This window comes from Bubalus kerabau, chromosome 11 (genome assembly GCF_029407905.1).
Source record: "Bubalus kerabau isolate K-KA32 ecotype Philippines breed swamp buffalo chromosome 11, PCC_UOA_SB_1v2, whole genome shotgun sequence".
NCBI classification, from domain to species: Eukaryota; Metazoa; Chordata; class Mammalia; order Artiodactyla; family Bovidae; genus Bubalus; species Bubalus kerabau.
This window is the reverse complement of record NC_073634.1, coordinates 58,990,336-59,014,058: the sequence shown is the minus strand read 5'-3', so window position 1 is coordinate 59,014,058 and position 23,723 is coordinate 58,990,336. Positions and strand designations below refer to the sequence as shown.

General features: G+C 38.7%; 1 protein-coding gene across 1 annotated transcript in view; it reads right to left on the bottom strand.

The window, feature by feature from the left end:
• Positions 1-21,024: 21,024 nt before the first annotated feature.
• Positions 21,025-23,723, bottom strand: part of LOC129623818 (craniofacial development protein 2-like) — a gene marked incomplete at its 3' end in the record, with an annotated part of 51,052 nt that continues 48,353 nt past the window's right edge. Inside the window, exon 3 of the mRNA XM_055541738.1 lies at positions 21,025-21,941. Coding sequence (XP_055397713.1) covers positions 21,025-21,941 — 917 coding nt within the window. The remainder of the gene's footprint in view (positions 21,942-23,723) is intronic.

Genomic DNA, 23,723 nt, shown 5'->3' with positions numbered 1-23,723 from the left:
CAAAGTAATGTCTCTGCTTTTGAATATGCTATTAGGTTGGTCATAACTTTTCTTTCAAGGAGCAAGTGTCTTTTAATTTAATGGCTGTGGACACCATCTGCAGTGATTTTGGAGCCCCCAAAAATAAAGTGAGCCATGTTTCCACTGTTTCCCCATCTATTTCCCATGAGGTGATGGGACCAGATGCCATGATCTTCGTTTTCTGAATGCTGAGCTTTAAGCCAACTTTTTCACTCTCCTCTTTCACTTTCATCAAGAGGCTTTTTAGTTTTTCTTCATTTTCTGCCATAAGGGTGGTGTCATCTGCATATCAGAGGTTATTGATATTTCTCAAAAATCTTGATTCCAGCTTGTGTTTCTTCCAGCCCAGCATTTCTCATGATGTACTCTGCATATAAGTTAAATAAGCAGGGTGACAATATACAGCCTTGACATACTCCTTTTCCTATTTGGAACCAGTCAGTTGTTCCATGTGCAGTTCTAACTGTTACTTCCTGACCTGCATATAGATTTCTCAGAGGTAGGTCAGGTGGTCTGGTAGTCCCATCTCTTTCAGAATTTTCCACAGTTTCTTGTGATCCACACAGTCAAAGGCCCTGGCATAGTCAATAAAGCAGAAATAGATGTTTTTTGGAAACTCTCTTGCTTTTTCCATGATCCAGCAGATGTTGGCTATTTGATCTATTTCCTCTGCCTTTTCTAAATCAGCTTGAATATCTGGAAGTTCATGGTTCACGTATTGTTGAACTTTGGCTTGGAGAATTTTGAGCATTACTTTACTAGTGTGTGAGATGAGTGCAAGTGTGCAGTAGTTTGAACATTCTTTGGTACTGCCTTTCTTTGGGATTGGAATGAAAACTGACCTTTTCCAGTCCTGTGGCCACTGCTAAGTTTTTTAACTTTGTTGGCATATTGAGTGCAACACTTTAACAGCATCATCTTTTACAATTTGAAATTGCTCAACTGCAATTCCATCATCTCCACTAGCATTCTTCGTAGTGGTGCTTCCTAAGGCCCACTTGACTTCACATTCCAGGATGTCTGGCTTGGGTGAGTAATCACACCATCATGATTATCTGGGTCATGAAGATCTTTTTGTACAGTTCTTCTGTGTATTCTTGCCACCTCTTCTTAATATCTTCTGCTTCTGTTAGGTCCATACCATTTATGTCCTTTATTGAGCCCATCTTTGCATGAAATGTTTCCTTGGTAGCTCTAATTTTCTTGAAGAGATCTCTAGTCTCTCCTATTCTATTGTTTTCCTCTATTTCTTTGCACTGATCCCTGAGGAAGGCTTTCTTATCTCTCCTTGCTATTCTTTGGAACTCTGCATTCAAATGGGTATATCTTTCCTTTTCTCCTTTGCTTTTGGATTCTCTTGTTTTCACAGCTCTTTGTAAGGCCTTCTCAGACAGACATTTTGCTTTTTTGCATTTCTTTTTTGGGGGCATGGTATTGATCCCTGTCGCCTGTATATTGTCACGAACCTCTGACCATAGTTCATCAGGCACTCTGTCTCTCAGATCTAGTCCCTTGAATCTATTTCTCACTTCCACTGTATAATTTATGGGATTTGATTTAGGTCATACCTGAATGGCCAGCAAATTTGGAAAACTCATCAGTGGCCACAGGACAGCAAAATGTCAGTTTTCATTCCAATCCAAAAGAAAGGCAATGCAAAAGAATGCTCAAACTACCGCACACTTGCACTCATCTCACACTAGTAAAATAATGCTCAAAATTCTCCAAGCCAGGCCTCAGCAATACGTGAACCACGAACCTTCAGACATTCAAGCTGGTTTTAGAAAAGGCAGAGGAACCAGAGATCAAATTGCCAACATCCGCTGGATCATGGAAAAAGCAAGAGAGTTCCAGGAAAACATCTATTTCTGCTTTATTGACTATGCCAAAGCCTTTGACTATGTGGATCACAAGAAACTGGAAAATTCTGAAAGAGACGGTAATACCAGACCTCCTGACCTGCCTCTTGAGAAACCTATATGCAGGTCAGGAAGCAAGAGTAATAACTGTGCACAGAACAACAGACTGGTTCCAAATAGGAAAAGGAGTACGTCAAGGCTGTAGATTGTCACCCTGCTTATTTAACTTATATGCAGAGTACATCATGAGAAACGTTAGGCTGGAAGAAGCACAAGCTGGAATCAAGATTGCTGGGAGAAATATCAATCACCTCAGATATGCAGATGACACCACCCTTATGGCAGAAAGTGAAGAGGAACTCAAAAGCCTCTTAATGAAAGTGAAAGAGGAGAGTGAAAAAGTTGGCTTAAAGCTCAACATTCAGAAAACGAAGATCATGGCATCTGGTCCCATCACTTCATGGGAAATAGATGGGGAAACAGTGGAAACAGTGTCAGACGTTATTTTTGGGGGCTCCAGATGGTGACTGCAGCCATGAAATTAAAAGACACTTACTCCTTAGAAAAAAAGTTATGACCAACCTTGATAGCATATTCAAAGGCAGAGACATTACTTTGCCAACAAAGGTCCATCTAGTCAAAGCTATGGTTTTTCCAGTGATCATGTATGGATGTGAGAGTTGGACTGTGAAGAAGGCTGAGCACCGAAGAATTGATGCTTTTGAACTGTGGTGTTGGAGAAGACTCCTGAGAGTCTCTTGGACTGCAAGGAGATCCAACCAGTCCATTCTGAAGGAGATCAGTCCTGGGTATTCTTTGGAAGGAATGATGGTAAAGCTGAAACTCCAATACTTTGGCCACCTCATGCGAAGAGTTGACTCATTGGAAAAGACTCTGATGCTGGAGGGATTGGGGGCAGGAGGAGAAGGGGACGACAGAGGATGAGATGGTTGGATGGCATCACCGACTCGATGGACAAGAGTTTGAGTGAACTCCGGGAGTTGGTGATGGACAGGGAGGCCTGGCGTGCTGCGATTCATGGGGTCACAAAGAGTTGGACACGACTGAGCGACTGAACTGAACTGAAGTGAACTGAATGGCCTAGTAGTTTTCCCTACTTTCTTTAATTTAAATCTGAATTTGGCAATATGGAGGTCATGATCTGAGCCACAGTCAGCTCCCAGTCTTGTTTTGGCTGATTGTATTGAACTTCTCCATCTTTGGATATAAAGAATATAATCAATCTGATTTTGATATTGACCATCTGGTGATGTCCATGTGTAGAGTCTTCCTTTGTGTTGTTGGAAGTAGGTGTCTCGTATGACTAGTGTGTTCTGTTGGCAAAACTCTATTAGCCTTTGCCCTGATTCATTCTGTAGTCCAAGGCCAAATTTGCCTGTTATTCCAGGTATTTCTTGACTTCCTACTTTTGTATTCCTGTCCCCTATAATAAGGACATCTTTTTTGTGTTTTAGTTCTGAAAGATCTTGTAGGTCTTCATAGAACCATTCAGCTTTAGCTTCTTCAGCATTACTCATCAGGGCATAGTCTTGGATTACTGCATACATATATAGGATGGAGTATTACTCAGCCATAAAAAATGAAATAATGCCATTTGAAGCCTAAAGAGATTATCATACTAAGTGAAGTCAATCAGACAAAGACAAATAGATCACTTATATGTGCAATCTAAAATGAGTATCAAGTGAACTTATTTACAAAACCGATATAGATTCACAGACATAGAAAACAAATTTATGGTTACCAAAGGGGGGGAGATAAATTAAGATTTGAGGATTAGCAGATATAAAATACAATATATAAAATAAGTAAAAAAGAAAACCACAAGGTCCTATTGTATAGCACAAGGAACTATGTTCAATGTCTAATAACCTATAATGGAAAAGAACTTGAAAAAGAATTCCTTTGTTGCACACAAGAAACTAATACCTTATAAATCAACTGTATGGCTCAGATGGTAAAGACTCTGCCTATACTGCAGGAAGCCAGGTTTGATCCCTGGGTCAGGAACATCCCCTGAAGAAGGCAGTGGCTACCCACTTCAGTATTCTTGCCTGGAAAATCCCATGGACAGACAAGCCTGGCAGACTACAGTGCATGGAGTAACAAAGAGATGGGCACAACTGAGTGACTAACAAACACACATACTTTAATTAAAAAAAAGGAAAATCAGAAAGTATTCATTTTTGTCAACATGGCTTGAGTGAGCAAAGCTTTCTTTGCCTGAGAAATGAGATAGCTATAGTTATCTTGGACCAAATACATATGATTTTTTAATATCTTTAAAATGGCTCAATTTTACTTGTGGGAACATTGTGGGAATGAATGATCAGAAATATGGTGAGACTTGTTTTAAAATCAGCAATCAGAATGGTAAAGCCAGCATTCCATATGCACAATCTGGCTGTTCTGATTGCCAAGGCAGAGACATAGACCCTTGAGCAAAATCAAGGAGAAGATTTACTTGGCACAGTGATAAAGAATCCACTTGTCAGTGAAGGAGATACAAGAGACATGGGTTCAGTGCCTGGGTTAAGAAGATGCCCTGGAGAAGGAAATGGAAACCCGCTCCAGTACTCTTGCCTAGAAAATTCCATAAACAGAGGAGTCTGGTTGGACTATGCATATTCCATAGACTATGGAATTGCAAAGAATTGGATGTGACTGAGCACACACACACACACAGTACTTTTAGCATTGGTCCTTTTGAACAGTCTTACTTGACACAAGAGCCTTCTGGCTCTTGATTTTTCTTCAACTACTTGGATCTATCTCTATTTCTTGGTTCCTTCCAAATAACTTTTCTCTTTATTAAAGTCATATTTTTGCATTTTTATGAAGTCTATTCTTGGTCTTTTTTGTAACACTCTGAAATTACATTACTTATGTATTTGTCTCTTTAGTTATTACTATTTGATACATGAACTTCGCCAGAGTAGGAACCTTTCTTTCCCCGTTACATCCTGTGTACCTAAGACACTGCCTGGCATTTACTATTGGCCCTTTTCCCAGGCATTAGTATGCTACTGACCTTATAATCTGTGTCTTCATTTTAATCCTCTCTCTAAACCTCTAATGCCATATATCTAACCTCCAACTGAATACCTCTATTGTCCCCTTCTCATCCTCTGCCGTCCCCTTCTCCTTTTGTTTCAATCTTTCCTAGCATCAGGGCCTATCAGAGAAATCTATCAAAGTTCTTATGTCAGGCATTCAGACATTTGAAACAAGTCAAGTCAAAGATGAGATTGAGCAGTATCATAGCATTAGCACTCTCCTGGTGCTAGGAAAGACCTCTGTCCCTGAAAAGTCCAAGGGAAAATCAGGGGAAGTTTTAAAATTCATGGTCATCAATAAGAAGGACTGATCTTTTATTTTTTAAAGGCAGAGTTAGAATAAGCACATTTCTTGTATCTTGCTTTAGTGACACAGGCAAATTTCATAGAATAATTTCAAAATGGTTCAGAATACATTTTAAGGCCATTTTTGTTCACTTTGCCATTCTACATAAAATTATTGGCCTGAAGAACTAAGCAAAGTAGGCTTGGAGAAATATAAACTGTGCAACTTGATATTCTTGGTGAAGATAGTATCAGGGAGACCATGGAGTGAACAGGTGAAAGGGTAGAAAGAATTCAGAATCCTTTTGCATCAAAGATCTGGTAATAAGTGCAGCAAGCCAGATATAAGGAGAGTAAAGAGTGGGAAAAATCACTTGGACAAAATTGTGGGTAATAGATAGAACAAAGGAAGAATGAAGGTAGAAATCTCATCATTGAAGCCATAATTCAGATAGATAACATCAGTTAGATAGCATTGCCAATTCAATCTGGCATCTATTCAATGCCAGAGTTTGAGCAAACTCTGAGAGGTAGTCAAGGACAGGAAAGACTGATGTGCTGTAGTCCACGGGGTCACAAAGAGTCGGACACATCTTAGCAACTGAACAACAGCAACAGAGTTTCCATTGATGTCATGTGTGGGAGTCCCTGAAGAAGCATTTGGAACTAGATGGCTTCTGTCCTTTGTTATAAATGTCCCTGGAATCAACACCAGTGCAAACACATTATTCACTTAATCAAGACCCGGGTCAGTAATTCTGCCATAACTGAATGATTTAGTTAAGGCTACCACACCTCTCTGAGAAGGAGAGTAAGTTAGTATACAAAGCTTGGTTGCCCATCAATAGTCATTGTTAACATGGACCATATGGAGATCAAAAACACAGATACCAAAGTTGCATCTTATCTTGAAAAAAGCATAGAATCAAATCAGTTATATAAAAGATAAATTTAATGGAAGAAAAGAATAAAATATTTTTTAAATGAGAAATAATAAACAAAGCTATTTTAGAAGATACTTTAGAAGCTCTCCATGATTAGGAGATTCATTTCCTAAAAATGAACAGCAGTAGATGGAGCAAAGGCCGAATTTAATGTGTTAATGCAAAAATTTTTAAGTTAAAAACAAAATTTTGAGTTCATGGGAAGGAGAGACTCATCAGGACAAATGAAGAATGTAAGCATTTTGTGCATTTGTTACCAATTTTTTGAATTTCAATAATAAAGAAACATGAGATATAAATTACTTATAAAACAGCAAAAAATTAGATTGATTTCGAACTTTTCTGTCATAAAAATAAATGTCAGAAAACTTCAGAAAATCCCACATAGATGTGAGACAATAGTTATGATTAAAGAATCCTACATCCTGTCAAGGTGGCAACATCTAAAGACAACAGAAAAATATTATCAGATATGTAAAGGCTCAAAAAACATACCACTATCAAACATTTCCCGGAAAAAAAAAAAAAAAACCCAATAATTTGAGGACCTGTCTTTCCTCAAGGTCATCCACCTAGAGAGTCAAAGAAAGATGTTCTAGGTGCTGCCCTACCCACAGAACTGTGAAACTACAGCCTGTAAGAACAGCTGATCTAGTTTGACTCACTTGATCATCCATGGAGAATTTCAAATGATAACAGTTCCTAATGACCTTGATTCTTCAATGGACTCCCTGGTTGCATAATACTTTTCATCTAGGTTTGGAGAAGCAGCCAGAATGGATGGGACATGAAATAGTAACCAATAAGGTAAACACAGGCAGAAGACACCATCTGTTTTGCTCATTGCAACATGCCCAGTAGCTAACACAATGCCTGGTGCAGATAGATACTCATTAAGTATTTTCGGTTGAATGATTTAAAGGCAATGGGTGAAGGAAACAGCTGCATCTCCTAGCAGCAAGTTCTCTTTAGTAGAATTGAACAAATGCATATTGGGTGCCTCTGTTAAGCACTGACTGGAGCTAAAAAGCCAATGACTGAAGATACAAACACAGAGAGGGTTCACACTGCCCCTGGGTTTTTAGGTAGTCTTTGGTTGGAAAGTTCACTGCATTGGTTACATTTTGAGTGAAAGCTGGGATGTGCTTATCCATGCCAGGCTCCCCAGTAAAGAAAGGTGTAAGAGTCACATCATTTTACAGTGATTAAGTGGAGAGACTGGCTAGAATATTTGTGCTTACCAGCCTTTCCTGGATGGGACGCTTTCTCTACTTTCACAAGCTAGTTTTGGGACCAGGTGAAAGAGTGTGCTAGTATAATAGTATGATGCTGCTGCTGCTAAGTCACTTCAGGCATGTCTGACTCTGTGCGACCCCATAGACGGCAGCCCAACAGGCTCCCCCGTCCCTGGGATTCTCCAGGCAAGAATAGTGGAGTGGGTTGCCATTTCCTTCTCCAATGCATGAAAGTGAAAAGTGAAAGTGCAGTTGCTCAGTCGTGTCCGACTCTTAGCAACCCCATGGACTGCAGCCCACCGGGCTCCTCCATCCATAGGATTTTCCAGGCAAGAGTACTGGAGTGGGGTGCCATTGCCTTCTCCGTAATAGTATGATAATGTACTGTAAGTGTTATAGTTAGGCATTTGACACTTAAGTGAATCAACATATCTGATAGTAGCTTCCTTATTCAGTGTGTATATTATGTTTAGTTTCTGGCTGGAAGGGCAGCTATCTATAAAGTTCTTCCTTTGGATCTGATAAGAGTAGGACATGGGAATTCCCTGGTGGTCCAGTGGCTAAGACTCCTGCTTTTTTTTTTTAATTTAATTTTCTTTTCTTTTTTAACTTTACAATATTGTATTGGTTTTGCCAAAAAAAAAAAAAAAAAAAAAGACTCCTTGCTTCCAAGATAGGGGATGTGGGCTTGTTCCCTGGTTGGGGAACTAAAATCCCACATGTGGTACAGCACAGTCAAAGAACTAAAAAAACATTTAAAAGGAGTAGGACCATTCACCTTTCTTCTTTTCTCAATAATATAGCCAAATAGGGATGTGAAAACCACTTGGCATATCGGAGATACACATCTTTCTAATCTTTTGAAAAACTGATTATTTGGAAAATGGGGTCTGGTGTTCTTATCTGGTCATGCTTAAGGCTTGAGAGTTGAAGTTTTATTTCCAGAAGGGTCAGCACCAATGTGCCTTGTGCCCTTAGAGCCATGTATTCCCAACAGTAATTACCATTGAACCTCTTCTCAAGAAGCAATTATTTGCTTTCCAAATAAAGTCACTATAGAATGGTAGAAATGGAAACATTCTTTATTGTCTTCTGTAAAGAAATTGGAAGCTTGGAAAAATAATGTTATCATAATATAACATGGTTGGAATTAAACAGAGTTCAAGAAGCAGTTTTATCATTACCAAAAAGTAAATGGATGTCAGGTGACTTGGGATGTGGGTGGTAGGCAGCAGCAGAAATTTTGATGCAACATCATAGATAATGCCTAAATTGGCACATTACTATCAAATCCACTAAAAATTAATCTTATAAAAAAAGAAATTATGATGCAACATCAAAAGATTTTCCAGGTATAGTTATAAATCCAAAGTCTAGAAGTAATGGCAAGATGAGAACCAAAGGAAACAGAGATATTAGAAAAGGCAGGGGATTTAGTAGTGGAGCAGAACATGTTAATTCTGCAGAGGCTTCCTTGAAGGTTATAGAGTTCTGCATTTAATGGGAGAGATTTTACAAGAGAAAAATGTTGATCTTGAGCCTGAATCCTGATTCTCAACTGGTAATAGTTATCTCAATTGGTAATAGAATACAAGAGAACTTACCCCAAAATTGACATGCTGCATGTTTTTTGTTCCCAAGAATATAACAGTGTATCAAGTATGGGTAGGAGGGAAGCTTGGGTGTTTTGAATCACTTCTCTGAGCCCTGGTTCTCATGCATCCACTGTCCTCACCTCTGATTTGGAATCAGTGGTAGTGATTGGTCTGACTGTTGAAAATATTTCTTGTTTCATTCTCATTAATGTGGAACAGTGTTTCTAAAACTGTAGTTGGCACACACATAGGGTCATTCAGACATATTTTTAAGGTTCTAACAATCTTACAAAATCTTATATTTTGTATTTCTGCATTTTTGATAGTGTAAAAGTTAATATAAATATATTCTATGAAGTGGCATTGTGAATATATTTATTAATATATTTATTAATATTAACAATGCCATATAATTTCTGTGCCTGAGTTTGTATTTGTGTTTAATATTCATATTAAAGGAAGGTCAAGTGATATCATAGGATGTTGTTAAGGATTGAGGTTTTACAATAATTCAAATAATGAAAATAAATTGTTCCATTAAGTTCTCATAGGACGTGAGAATACATAGGCTGCCATTAGCTGGACCACATTTCTAGCAGGCTAGACTGGCCTTTTTCACCTGGCAGTCTCACCTACACTTACCTAATTCAGAAATTTGAAAAAGAGCAGATACATGTGTTTGTATAACTGAATCGCTTTGCTGTGCACCTGACACTAAGGCAACATTGTTAATCGACAATACTACAATATAAAATGAAAACAAACAAACAAAATTTTACTAACAAAAAAAATGCTTCATACAGAGGCCAGATTCAGACACTGTTGGACAGCACCAGCTCTGAAACCAGCCAGCAGCCACCTGTTAAGTGAGCTACCACGGGTGTCAAGCCCAGTGGAGCCTTCAGGTAACCATAGCATCAGCTGATATTTGACTATGACTGCACATAACCCCAGGTAAGAACTTCCCGATGAGCCCAGACTGCCAGTGAAATCATGAATTATTTTAAGTCATTAAACTTGGACTGGTTTGTTAGTCAACAAAATATAAAACAAATGCACCATTGTAAAATTGCTAAAAACTAAAGACAGAAGATTTCCAAGAAGCCAATAAAGGAAAAAAAAGACGTATCACTTTAAAAGTAGCAACAGTGAAGCGGATAAATGACTTGTAAATAAAAGAGGCTAGAAGACTGTGCTGCTGCTGCTAAGTCACATCAGTCATGTCCAACTCTGTGCGATCCCATAGACGGCAAACCACCAGGCTCCCATTCCTGGGATTCTCCAGGCAAGAATATGAAGTGGGTTGCCATTTCCTTCTCCAGTGCATAAAAGTGAAGACTGTGAGGTATCTTTAAAGACTTGTTTAAGAAGATGATTGCAAATCTAAAATCCTGTAATCAGTGAAAATATTCTTCATATATAAAGGTGAAATAATGGAATATTTCCCAAATCTATGCAATGTAAGAGGGGCAATAAAAAACAAGGGTGAGTAGGGAAAAGTAAATGATATTAAGATTTTTAAGCACTAAATAATGTCTTTTAGAATTCATAATACATGTGAATGTAAAATACCTGACAACAATAGCACAAAAGACAAAAAAATAATAAATGGATTTAATATGTTGTAAGTTACAGGTATAGTCCAGGAAGTGGTAAAGCTGATAAGTTAATACTGATTCTAAACAAGACAAAAGATACCATTGTAGTCTCTAGAATAATCACTACAACCAAATGCGAAACTAACAAACTTATTGAGAGAAATAAGTGAAATAAAAACAAATAGCAAGAAAAAAGGTGAAGGATGAAGGTTCAGAATATGGGAAAATAGTACTAACATGGTATTTGAAAACCTAGATATATCAGTAATTTAATAAACTTCAAATGGACTAAAACGTCCATCCAAAATCATGTGGTCAAACTGCAGTAATAAAAATAAAATTTATCTAATTACAAGACACATATATTAAAGTAATAGAAAAGTTGAAAGCAAAAGTGTGGGGGGAAATCATATTCTGCTTCATTAGTATTCAGGAAAATCAAATAAAACCAAAGTGAGTTATCATTTCACAACTTCACAGTGGCCACAATAAAAAAAGAATATTTGGAGCTGCTGAGAATACACAGTAACTACAACTTTTGTACTTTGTGTCTATAACAAAGTTTCCTATCAGAGAGCTGAAGTTGCAGGGCAACAAGCCTATCCAAAATATAAAGAAAGACAGGTACAAGAGACAAGGAATAAGCACTCATTTATCTGCAGCAGACATCCAATCAAACAAGCTGGTGAAATAATTCAGATGGAATTTTCAAATGGCTAACGGCCAGTCATGTGCCAGTGTGAGGGTATAGAATTCCTGAGTCACATACATCATAGAAACTTGCATCCACTGTCAGACTCATAAGAAAAATTGGAGGTAGTATGAGAATTCTATATTCTGGTTCAGTCCTTGAAGAGAGGAACAAGAGTTTTTGAAGATGTAGCATGAATTGTTTTCTGTGATGTCCTCTGCAATAAAACATGTCTTGATGGTTCAGCTGGTAAAGAATCTGCCTGCAATGCAGGAGACCTGGGTTTGATCCCCAGGTTGGGAAAATCCCCTGGAGAAGGGAAAGGCTACCCACTCCAGTATTCTGGCCTGGAGAATTCCATGGACTGTATAGTCCATGGGGTCTCAAAGAGTCGGACACGACTGAACAACTTTCACTAAGCTTCTTAGGACAAGGCAGCAAATCTTATTACCTTCAGAGTACAGGTGAAGATACCTTGCAGCTGGGAGAAGAAAGAATAAAATCCAGTACTCCTACAAGAGAGGTAAAAATATGTTCTGGAAGCAAACTGTTAAATATCACTTTCTTCTGAGCAGGGGCAGGACCTCTGGGAAGGACCTGTCTCCAAAACAAATGAATCCAATGCTCCCCTAAGACTTACGCTGAGCTATAACTACAGAGAACACCCTTCTCTTACTTGCTTTCCCTAACTAGGCTAGCAAGCATTGACAGTAACAGCAATATACTGCTGAGAGGGATGAAGAACATAGAAGGAGATCTTCTCTGGGATATAAGCACAACAGGGAATCTAAAGTTAAAAGTGCAGCAAGCTTGAGATAAAATCTTTTGCAAACCTGCCCCTATCCTAAAGACAAGATAATATGAGAAGAATTTGAAGACTGTGGTGTTCTAATGGTAACTATAGCAACAACAAGAAAAGGGAATCCAATCCAACATCTAACTACAAGGGCTCAAACTCCCTCACTAAGGTCCAGAAAAAGACAAAGCAAGTCTATTTCCAGTTATAAATAATTATTACTCAGATTCTATTGTCCTGCAAAATATTTCTGAATTTCAACAAAAACTTATAAGACACACGTACAAAAAAAGGTCAGGAAAAAATATCGCATTATCAAAACACAAATCAGGGGATTTCCCTGGTGGTCCAGTGGTTGAGTGTCCACTTTCCAATGCAGGGACATGGGTTCAGTCCCTAGTTGGGGAACTAGGATCTCACTCACTGCGAGGTAACTAAGCCCGGGAACACAACTGAACTTATTTACAAAACTGCAACCACGGAGCCCACAGAGCACAACTAGAGAAGACCCCACACTGCAAAGAGAAGCCTATGCACCGCAAAGAGAAACCCAGGTGTCTGCCACTAGAGAAAGCTTGCGAGCTGCAATGAAGAGCCTGAGCAGCCAAAATAAAAATGAATAAATAAAAAAATTTAATAGGCTATGTATTATTTAAAAAATACAAATCAATAAATAGGACCAGATTCAGATATTGTATTCAATACAGACTATCAAATGGGGGATAACTGTTTAATATGTTAAATTCCCTAATGAAGAAAAGAGGACAAGAATGATCTGATGAACTTAAGCAGAGAGATAAAAACTATTAAAAAAAAAAGATTTAAATTAAGATGCTAACAATGCTAAAAATATGATAACTGAGATGAATACTGCCTTTGAAAAGCAAATCAGAACACTCATCCAAGCAAGGAAAGAATAAATGAACTTAAAAACTTACTAGCAGAAATTGCCAAACTAAAACACAAATTAAAAGGAGTAAAAAATATAGAAAAGGACATTTAACAACTATGGAACAAAATGAAATAATTTCTCATACTTGTAATTAGAATGTCAAAAGAAGAAGAGAAAGAGGAAAGGAAAGGTGAAACATTTGAAAAGATAATGCCCAAGAATTTTGAAAAACTAAAGAAAGACACAAACCCACAGATCAAAGAAGCTCAGAGAATAACAAACAAGCTTACATACACACACAGACACAGGTACATACACCACAGCCTCACACACATAGACACAATATAGTCACTGCTGAAAAACAAAATAAATTTTAAAATCTCAAAGGTGTCCAGAGAAAAAGAGACATGTTACATACAGAATGACAAAGATAATAATTATGGCATATTTACATCAGAAATTATGTTTGCCAGATCCAAATCAGAAAGATGTAAAATTGCCTGTCTGCATATTACATGATCTTATATATAGAAAACTCTAAAGACCCTGCCAAAAACTGTTAAAACTAATAAAGGAATTCAGTAAAGTTGCGGGATACAAAACCAACCTACAAAAATCAATTCTATTTCTATACATTTCCAATAAACTATTAGGAAAGACGTTGTAAAAAAGCCAATTACAATAGCAGCAAAAATATAAAAATATTTAGGAAAAAATTTAACCAAGCAAGTAAAAGATCTATATCCTGAGATGAGGGTGACAGAGATGGTGGCGCCTTGCGACAGACATTTATAAGAACATGATCGACTCAAAGGACATGAGTTTGAGCAAACTCCAGGAGTTAGTGAAGGACAGGGAAACCTGGCATCAGACACAACTGAGTGACTGGACAATCAATCAATCCGTAAAATACTGATGAAAGAAAACAAAGACACAAATAAATTGAATGACATTCTATGTTAATGGAGTGAAAGGATATTACCTATTGCTCATTCTACCTAAAGCAATGCAGAGATTCAAGGCAATCCCTATCAAAATTCCAATAGCATTTTTCATAAAAACAGAAAAAAACAAACTTAAAAAATTTATTTGGAACCACAGAAGACCACAAACAGGTAATGCAGTTTTGAGCAAAAACAGAGCTGGAGGCATCACACTTACTAACTTCAAAGTATATTACAAAGCACACTATTCAAAACATTGTGGTACTGGAAAACAAAAACAAAAACATATGTACCAATGGAATACAATAGTGTACATTCCTCAGTCACTTCAGTCGTGTCTGACTCTCTGTGACCCTATGGACTACCGCCTTCCAGGCTCCTCTGTCCATGGGATTTCTCAGGCAAGAATACTGGAATGGGTTGCCATGCACTCCTCCAGGGGATCTTCCCAACCCAGGAATAGAACCTGTGTCTCCTATGTCTCAGAGAAGGCAATGGCACCCCACTCCAGTACTCTTGCCTGGAAAACCCCATGGATGGAGGAGCCTGGTAGGCTGCAGACCATAGGGTCGCTAAGAGTCGGACACGACTGAGCAACTTCACTCTCACTTTTCACTTTCATGCATTGGAGAAGGAAATGGAAACCCACTCCAGTATTCTTGCCTGAAGAATCCCAGGGACGGCGGAGCCTGGTGGGCTGCCGTCTCTGGGGTCGCACAGAGTTGGACACGACTGAAGCGACTTAGCAGCAGCAGCAGCAGCAGCAGCTCCTATGTCTCCTGCATTGGCAGGCAGGTTCTTTACTACTAGTGCCATTTGGGAAGCCCAGAATAGAATAGACAGCACCCAAATAAACCCATGAATATATGGTTAACCAATTTTCTACAAAATAACCAATAATATGCACTGTAAAAGGAATAATCTCTTCAATAAACAGTGTTGGGAAAACAAGATAATAAAAGAAAAAATTATATTGAGATCTTATCTTATATCATACACAAAAATAAAGTCAACATGGACTAAAGACTTAAATGCAAGACCTGGTATTCTAAAATTCCTAGAGAAAAACATAAGGGACAATCTCTTTCACATAGGTGTGGCAATGACTTCACACCAAAAGCACAAGCAGCAAAAGCAAAAATAAGATTACACCAAACTAAAAAATTTCTATACAGCAAAGAAAATAATTAACAGAATGAAAAGGCAACCTACAGAATGAGGAAAATATTTGTAAACCATATATTTGAATGAAAATGGGATTTATCTACAAAGTTTATAAGGAATTACCACAACTTAGCAAATAATAATAATATCCTGACTTAAAAATGGGTACAGGAGCTGAACAGATATTTTTCTAAAGAAGGTATACAAATGGATAACAGGTACATGAAAAGATGCTTAACATAACTGATCAATAGGGAAATGCAAATCAAAACCATAATGAGATAAATCATCTCACACCTGTTGTCATTTAGTTGTTAAGTCCTGTCTGACTCTTTTATGACCCCATGGACTATAGCCTGCCAGGCTCTCCTCTGTCCATGGGATTTCCTAGGAAAGAATACTGGAAGGAGTTGCCATTTCCTTCTCCAGGGGATCTTCCTGATCCAAAGATCGAACCTGTGTCTCCTGCACTGTCAGGCAGATTGTTAACCACTGAGCCACCAGGAAAAACCTTCACACATGTTAGGGTTAGTATTAGCAAAAAGTCAAAGAATAACAGTTTTGGTGAGGATAATAGGAAAAGGAAATACTTGTGCGTTATTGGTAAGAATGTAAATTGCTAAAGCCATTAATAGAGAACAGTATGGAGGTACCTCAAAAAATTAAAAAAAAAAAATTAAAAATAGAGCCACCATAATATCCAGCAACTTCACTTTTCTATATAAATCCAAAGGAAATAAAAATCACTATATTGAAGCATCATCTGCACTTACATGTTAATTGCAGCATTATTCACAGTAGTCAACATATGCAAACAACCTAAATGTTCACTGACAGATGAAATGATGAAGAAAAATGTATATATGTACAAACACAGAAAGACACAATGGAATGTTATTCAAAGCTAAAGAAGGAAACTCATATAACAACATGGATAAAGCTTGAAAGATAGTGATAAAGACAAATACAGAAAGAGAAATAAATCTTTATCTTACTTAAATGTGGAATCTATATGCAGAACTCATAGCAATAGACAGTAGGAGATGGATACCAGAAAGTACTGATTAGAGGAAACAGGGACATATCGATCAAAGGATACAGACTTTTCACTACAAGATGAATAAATTCTGCAGACGTAATGGGCAGCCTGGTGACTATAGTTAACAGTAATGCATTGCTTTCATTAAATTTGCTAACCAAGTAAATCTCAACTATTTCTCAACCCAATCATACAAACACACACACAAGTAAATGTGGAAGGTGACTGGTGTGTTAATTAATCAGTAATCATTTTACAATGTATACATATATCAAAACACCCCATTTGTCAAAAGTAAATAAATAAATTATATATGCTATAAAACAATGGAGTGATATCATTAAAGTGGTGAAAGGAAAAACTCAAGAATTGTCAACTAAGAATTCCAAAGTAAAAATAGGCCCTGGTGGCTCAGATGATAAACAATTTGCTTTCTATGCAGGAGACCCAGATTCTAGCCCTGGGTTGGGAAGATCCCCTGGAGAAGGAATTGGCAACCCACTCCAATATTCTTGCATGGAGAATTCCATGGATAGAGGCACCTGGCAAACTACAGTCCATGGAGTCGCAAGGTGTCAGACACGTCTGAACAACTAACACACACACCGTGAAGAAGAAGCAGAGACTTTTCTGTTAAAATAGGGATGGAGGAAATTTATTTTATGTGTAATTGATTTGCACTACCAAAAAATGTTCAAAAAATCATTGGGCAGAAGCAATACAATTTTAAACAAAAACTTGGATCTACAGAAAGAAATGACATATCAGAAGTCAAGTTAATATTCTTTTATTTTCTTAATTTCAGACTCTAAACAACCTTGTCCAGTTATATTTTCCTATAACGGTGTAACTATTTCTGTGCTGTCAATAAGAGTAGCCAGACTGTTGAACACTTGAGATGTGGCAAGTGTTACTGGGGAACTAAATTTAAAATTTCACTGAATTTCAGTTAATTTAAATGTAGTCACATGCAGCTAGGGACTGCTTTATTAAATTTTGCAGCTCTAATATTTAATATTGTCTAAGTCAGAAAATGCAGTAAAGGTATAATGTGTATAAGGTAAATTTCATCATACTTTAGTTATAATTTAAAATGTGAAAAACTCTATCATAGCCAAAGCAGCAAGATTTATAATAGAAGAATCATTATATTTAAATTTTAATATGTACTAATGAAATGCCTTTTTAATGCCTTCAGTATCTATGATATAGTTCATTTCCAAAAGAAATTATTATGAATCCAGAACAAGGAGTATGGTTTAAAATGCTATTTTACACTTCCAGTTAAGTCACCCATCAATCCTTTTAGCTTGGTATTCCAAGTATTATTTCTCTTGCTGCTCTTTCCCCCCATTCTCCATACCCCTACTCAGTGCTTTTACTTTCTCTGGTCTCTCTTTCCTGCTCCTGTTCCAGAATGCAGGCCCTTTCCAGCAGAGGGTCTAAGATTCTTCTGTCTCTCCATGAAAGAAAATCCCACGCAAGCACATCAATCTCAAGGCGCCTTCTTTATTTATCAGCAACGATGAAAATGTCTGAATATGACATTGAACAAAAGTGAACTCCGTATCTAAGAGAAATAAAGATTCCTAGGAATTCTCCTGTGAATTAATCTCTTTCCTTTGGTTTGTCTCAGAGTTTCCCATAAACTTTTTCATTCTCAAATCTTTTTTTCCAGCCATTTTTTTTTTTCTTAAGACTCTGTGATGCCTGTCTACAGTGTATTCTTTTCCTAAGTTGTGAGTGTAAAGATGGAAGCCTCCTACTGGGAGAAGGGCAAGACCAGAAACTTGTCTCCTAGATAGAAATAACATATTTTTCCCCCTTTGTTCTAGGTACAAATCCAGGGGGGAAAGGTAAGGTGTAGAAAAGAAGGTGACAGAAGTTAGTCTCATTTTTCCTCTTAGGGGGCACCTATTCAATATTCTTTATGAGCTTTCACTTTGTATGAGCATTAAATAAAGCAGATATGGTCCCTCCCTTTACAGAGGTTATAGTCTCTTAGGAAGCATCAAAAGAGAGGGACAAATCAAAATTCCAAATGAATATGTACCACAAAATATTGTCAATGCAGTACTCTTACCTGGAAAATCCCATGGATGGAGGAGCCTGGTGGGCTGCAGTCCATGGGGTCACTAGGAGTGAGACACGACTGAGCAACTTCACTTTCTCTTTTCACTTTCATGCATCAGAGAGGGAGGTGGCAACCCACTCAAGTGTTCTTGCCTGGAGAATCCCAGGGATGGGGGAGCCTGGTGTGCTGCCATCTCTGGGGTCACACAGAGTCGGATACAACTGAAGTGACTTAGCATAGCATAAAAATTGCTCCTTTGTGTGAATATTACAGATGTCTTTCAAATACTCCGATTTTGACCGTACCTCAATTTTTAATTTTTAATGTATTTTTACTTCATGTGGGTTTCTTTAATTATATTCAGCGAAATGTCCTGCTTATTCTACTATTTTACCCATTATGAAGCACCTTAGATGAGATTGAATGTTAACACTTACTGCTCCTTTACTGTGCAAGGTAATATCAGCATCAGTGAATATCAGATCAGATCAGATCAGTCGCTCAGTCGTATCCGACTCTTTGCGACCCCATGAATCGCAGCACGCCAGGCCTCCCTGTCCATCACCAACTCCCAAGTTCACTGAGACTCACGTCCATCGAGTCAGTGATGCCATCTAGCCATCTCATCCTCTGTCGTCCCCTTCTCCTCTTGCCCCCAATCCCTCCCAGCATCAGAGTCTTTTCCAATGAGTCAACTCTTCGCATGAGGTGGCCAAAGTACTGGAGTTTCAGCTTCAGCATCATTTCCTCCAGAGAAATCCCAGGGCTGATCTCCTTCAGAATGGACTGGTTGGATCCCCTTGCAGTCCAAGGGATTCTCGAGAGTCTTCTCCACAGTTCAAAAAGCATCAATTCTTCAGCGCTCAGCCTTCTTCACAGTCCAACTCTCACATCCATACATGACCACAGGAAAAATCATAGCCTTGATTAGACAAACCTTTGTTGGCAAAGTAACGTCTCTGCTTTTGAATATGCTATCTAGGTTGGTCATAACTTTCCTTCCAAGGAGTAAGCGTCTTTTAATTTCATGGCTGCAGTCACCATCTGCAGTGATTTTGGAGCCCAGAAAAATAAAATCTGACACTGTTTCCACTGTTTCCCCATCTATTTCCCATGAAGTGATGGGGCTGGATGCCATGATCTTTGTTTTCTGAATGTTGAGCTTTAAGCCAACTTTTTCACTCTCCACTTTCACTTTCATCAAGAGGCTTTTGAGTTCCTCTTCACTTTCTGCCATAAGGGTGGTGTCATCTGCATATCTGAGGTTATTGATATTTCTCCCAGCAATCTTGATTCCAGCTTGTGTTTCTTCCAGCCCAGCATTTCTCATGATGTACTCTGCTGCTGCAAACTAAGTCACCTCAGTTGTGTCTGACTCTGTGTGATCCCATAGATGGCAGCCCAGCCGGCTGCCCCATCCCTGGGATTCTCCAGGCAAGAACACTGGAGTGGGTTGCCATTCCCTTCTCCAATGCATGAAAGTGAAAAGCGAAAGTGAAGTCGCTCAGTCGTGTCCGACCCTTAGCGGCCCCATGGACTGCAGCCTACCAGGCTCCTCCGTCCACGTGATTTTCCAGGCAAGAGTACTGGAGTGGGGTGCCATTATAAGTTAAATAAACAGGGTGACAATATACAGCCTTGAAGAACTCCTTTTCCTATTTGGAACCAGTCTGTTGTTCCATGTCCAGTTCTGACTGTTGCTTCCTGACCTGCATACAGATTTCTCAAGAGGCAGATCAGGTAGTCTGGTATTCCCATCTCTTTCAGAATTTTCCACAGTTTCTTGTGATCCACACAGTCAAAGGTTTTGGCATAGTCAATAAACCAGAAATAGATGTTTTTCTGGAACTCTCTTGCTTTTTCTATGATCCAGTGGATGTTGGCAATTTGATCTCTGGTTCCTCTGCCTTTTCTAAAACCAGCTTGAACATCAGGAAGTTCACGGTTCACATATTGCTGAAGCCTGGCTTGGAGAATTTTGAGCATTACTTTACTAGCATGTGAGATGAGTGCAATTGTGTGGTAGTTTGAGCATTCTTTGGCATTGCCTTTCTTTGGGATTGGAATGAAAACTGACCTTTTCCAGTCCTGTGGCCACTGCTGAGTTTTCCAAATTAGCTGGCATATTGAGTGCAGCACTTTCACAGCATCATCTTTCAGGATTTGGAATAGCTCAACTGGAATTGCATCATCTCCACTAGCTTTGTTCGTAGTGCTGCTTTCTAAGGCCCACTTGACTTCACATTCCAAGATGTCTGGCTCTAGGTCAGTGACCACACCATCGTGATTATCTGGGTCGTGAAGATTTTTTTTGTACAGTTCTTCTGTGTATTCTTGCCATCTCTTCTTAATATCTTCTACTTCTGTTAGATCCATACGATTTCTGTCCTTTATCGAGCCCGTCTTTGCATGAAATGTTCCTTTGGTATCTCTGATTTTCTTGAAGAGATCTCTAGTCTTTTCCATTCTGTTGTTTTCCTCTATTTCTTTGCATTGATCGCTGAAGAAGGCTTTCTTATCTCTTCTTGCTATTCTTTGGAACTCTGCATTCAGATGTTTATATTTTTCCTTTTCTCCTTTGCTTTTCGCTTCTCTTCTTCTCACAGCTATTTTAAGGCCTCCCCAGACAGCCATTTTGCTTTTTTGCATTTCTTTTCCATGGCTATGGTCTTGATCCCTGTCTCCTGTACAATGTCACAAACCTCATTCCATAGTTCATCAGACACTCTATCTATCAGATCTAGGCCCTTAAATCTATTTCTCACTTCCACTGTATAATCATAAGAGATTTGATTTAGGTCAAACCTGAATGGTCTAGTGGTTTTCCCTACTTTCTTCAATTTAAATCTGAATTTGGCAATAAGGAGTTCATGGTCTGAGCCACAGTCAGCTCCTGGTCTTGTTTTTGCTGACTGTATAGAGCTTCTCCATCTTTGGCTGCAAAGAATATAATCAATCTGATATTGGTGTTGACCATCTGGTGATGTCCATGTGTAGAGTCTTCTCTTGTGTTGTTGGAAGAGGGTGTTTGTTATGACCAGTGCATTTTCTTGGCAAAACTCTATTAGTCTTTGCCCTGGTTCATTCTGTATTCCAAGGCCAAATTTGCCTGTCACTCCAGGGGTTTCTTGACTTCCTACTTTTGCATTCCAGTCCCCTATAATGAAAAGGACATCTTTTTTGGGTGTTAGTTCTAAAAGGTCTTGTAGGTCTTCATAGAACCGTTCAACTTCAGCTTCTTCAGCATTACTGGTTGGGGCATAGACTTGGATTACTGTGATATTGAATGGTTTGCCTTGGAAACGAACAGAGATCATTCTTTCGTTTTTGAGATTGCATCCAAGTACTGCATTTCGGACTCTTTTGTTGACCATGATGGCCACTCCATTTCTTCTGAGGGATTCCTGCCCACAGTAGTAGATATAATGGTCATCTGAGTTAAATTCACCCATTCCAGTCCATTTCAGTTCACTGATTCCTAGAAGGTCGACATTCACTCTTGCCATCTCTTGTTTGACCACTTCCAATTTGCCTTGATTCATGGACCTGACATTCCAGGTTCCTATGCAATATTGCTCTTTACAGCATCGGACCTTGCTTCTATCACCAGTCACATCCACAGCTAGGTATTGTTTTTGCTTTGGCTCCATCCCTTCATTCTTTCTGGAGTTATTTCTCCACTGATCTCCAGTAGGATATTGGACAGCTACTGACCTGGGGAGTTCCTCTTTCAGTATCCTATCATTTTTCCTTTTCGTACTGTTCATGGGGTTCTCAAGGCAAGAATACTGAAGTGGTTTGCCATTCCCTTCTCCAGTGGACCACATTCTGTCAGATCTCTCCACCATGACCCACCCATCTTGGGTTGCCCCACGGGCATGGCTTAGTTTCATTGAGTTAGACAAGGCTGTGGTCCTAGAGGTGCAAAAAGGAAAAACTAAAATAAGATAGATGAAGGACACTTGACCAACCTTGAGTTGAATAAATTTTCAGAGTTTCATGCCATGGCAGATTTATTTCCATAAAGAAAATTTAATAACTTAATCCAACAGCAATCTAGATTTTTGGAATGATACCATTTATATTCATAGAAATAATATCAATTATTTTACCATAATTTCCAAATATGAAGAGGGAATCAATGAGTAGGAGCTAAGTCTAAGATCTTTGTTATTGTTTTTCAGTAGATGAGTCATGTCCCACTCTTTGCACCCCTATGGACTGCAACACGCCAGGCCTCCTTGGCCCTCACCATCTCCCAAAGTTTGCCCAAGTTCATGTCCATTGCATCCAGCCATCCAGCCATCTCATCCTCTGATGCCTTCTTCTGCCCTCAGTCCTTCCTAGCATCAGATATTTATCCAATGAGTCCGCTGTTCACATCAGATAAACAAAATACTGGAGCTTCAGCTATCATCAACAGTTCTTCCAACAAGTATTTAGAGTTAATTTTCTTTAAGATTGACTGGTTTCATCTCCTTGCTATGCAAGGGACTCTCAGGAGCCTTCTACAGTACCAGAGTTTGAAAGCATCAATTCTTTGATGCTTTGCCTTCTTTATGGTCCAGCTCTCACAACCATAAATGACCACTGGGAAGACCATAGCCTTGACTATATGGACCTTTGTCAACAGAGTAATATCTGTGCTTTTCAACACACTGTCTAGGTTTGTAATAGCTTTCCTGCCAAGAGCAATCATCTTCTGATTTCATGCCTGCAGTCACCGTCTGCAGCAATTTTAGAATCCAAAAAAAAGGAAATCTGTCACTGCTTTCACCTTTACCCCTTCTATTTTCCTAAAAGTAATGGATCCAGATGCCAAGATCTTAGATTTTTAAATATTTAGTCTTAAGCTGGCTCTTTCACTTTCCTCCTTCACCCTCATCAAGAGATTCTTTAGTTCCTCTTTGCTTTCTGCCACTAGATTGGTATCAACCACATATCTGAGATTGTTGATGTTTCTCTCAACTATCTTGATTTTTGTCACTCATCCAGCCCAGCATTTCTCATGATGTGATTAGCATATATGTTAAACAAATAGGGTGACAATCGACAGCCCTGTCATACTCCTTTCTCAATCTTGAACCAATCATTTGTTCCATGCAGTGTTCTAACTTGCTTCTTGACTCATGTACAGGTTTCTTAAGAGACATACAGATGGCTAACAAACACATGAAAAGATGCTCAACATCACTCATTATCAGAGAAATGCAAATCAAAACCACTATGAGGTACCATTTCATGCCAGTCAAAATGGCTGTGATCCAAAAGTCTACAAGCAATACATGCTGGAGAGGGTGTGGAGAAAAGGGAACCCTCTTACACTGTTGGTGGGAATGCAAATTAGTACAGCCACTATAGAGAACAGTGTGGAGATTCCTTAAAAAAACTGGAAATAGAACTGCATTATGACCTAGCAATCCCACTGCTGAGCATACACACCAAGGAAACCAGAATGGAAAGAGACATGTGTACCCCAATGTTCATCGCAGCACTGTTTATAATAGCC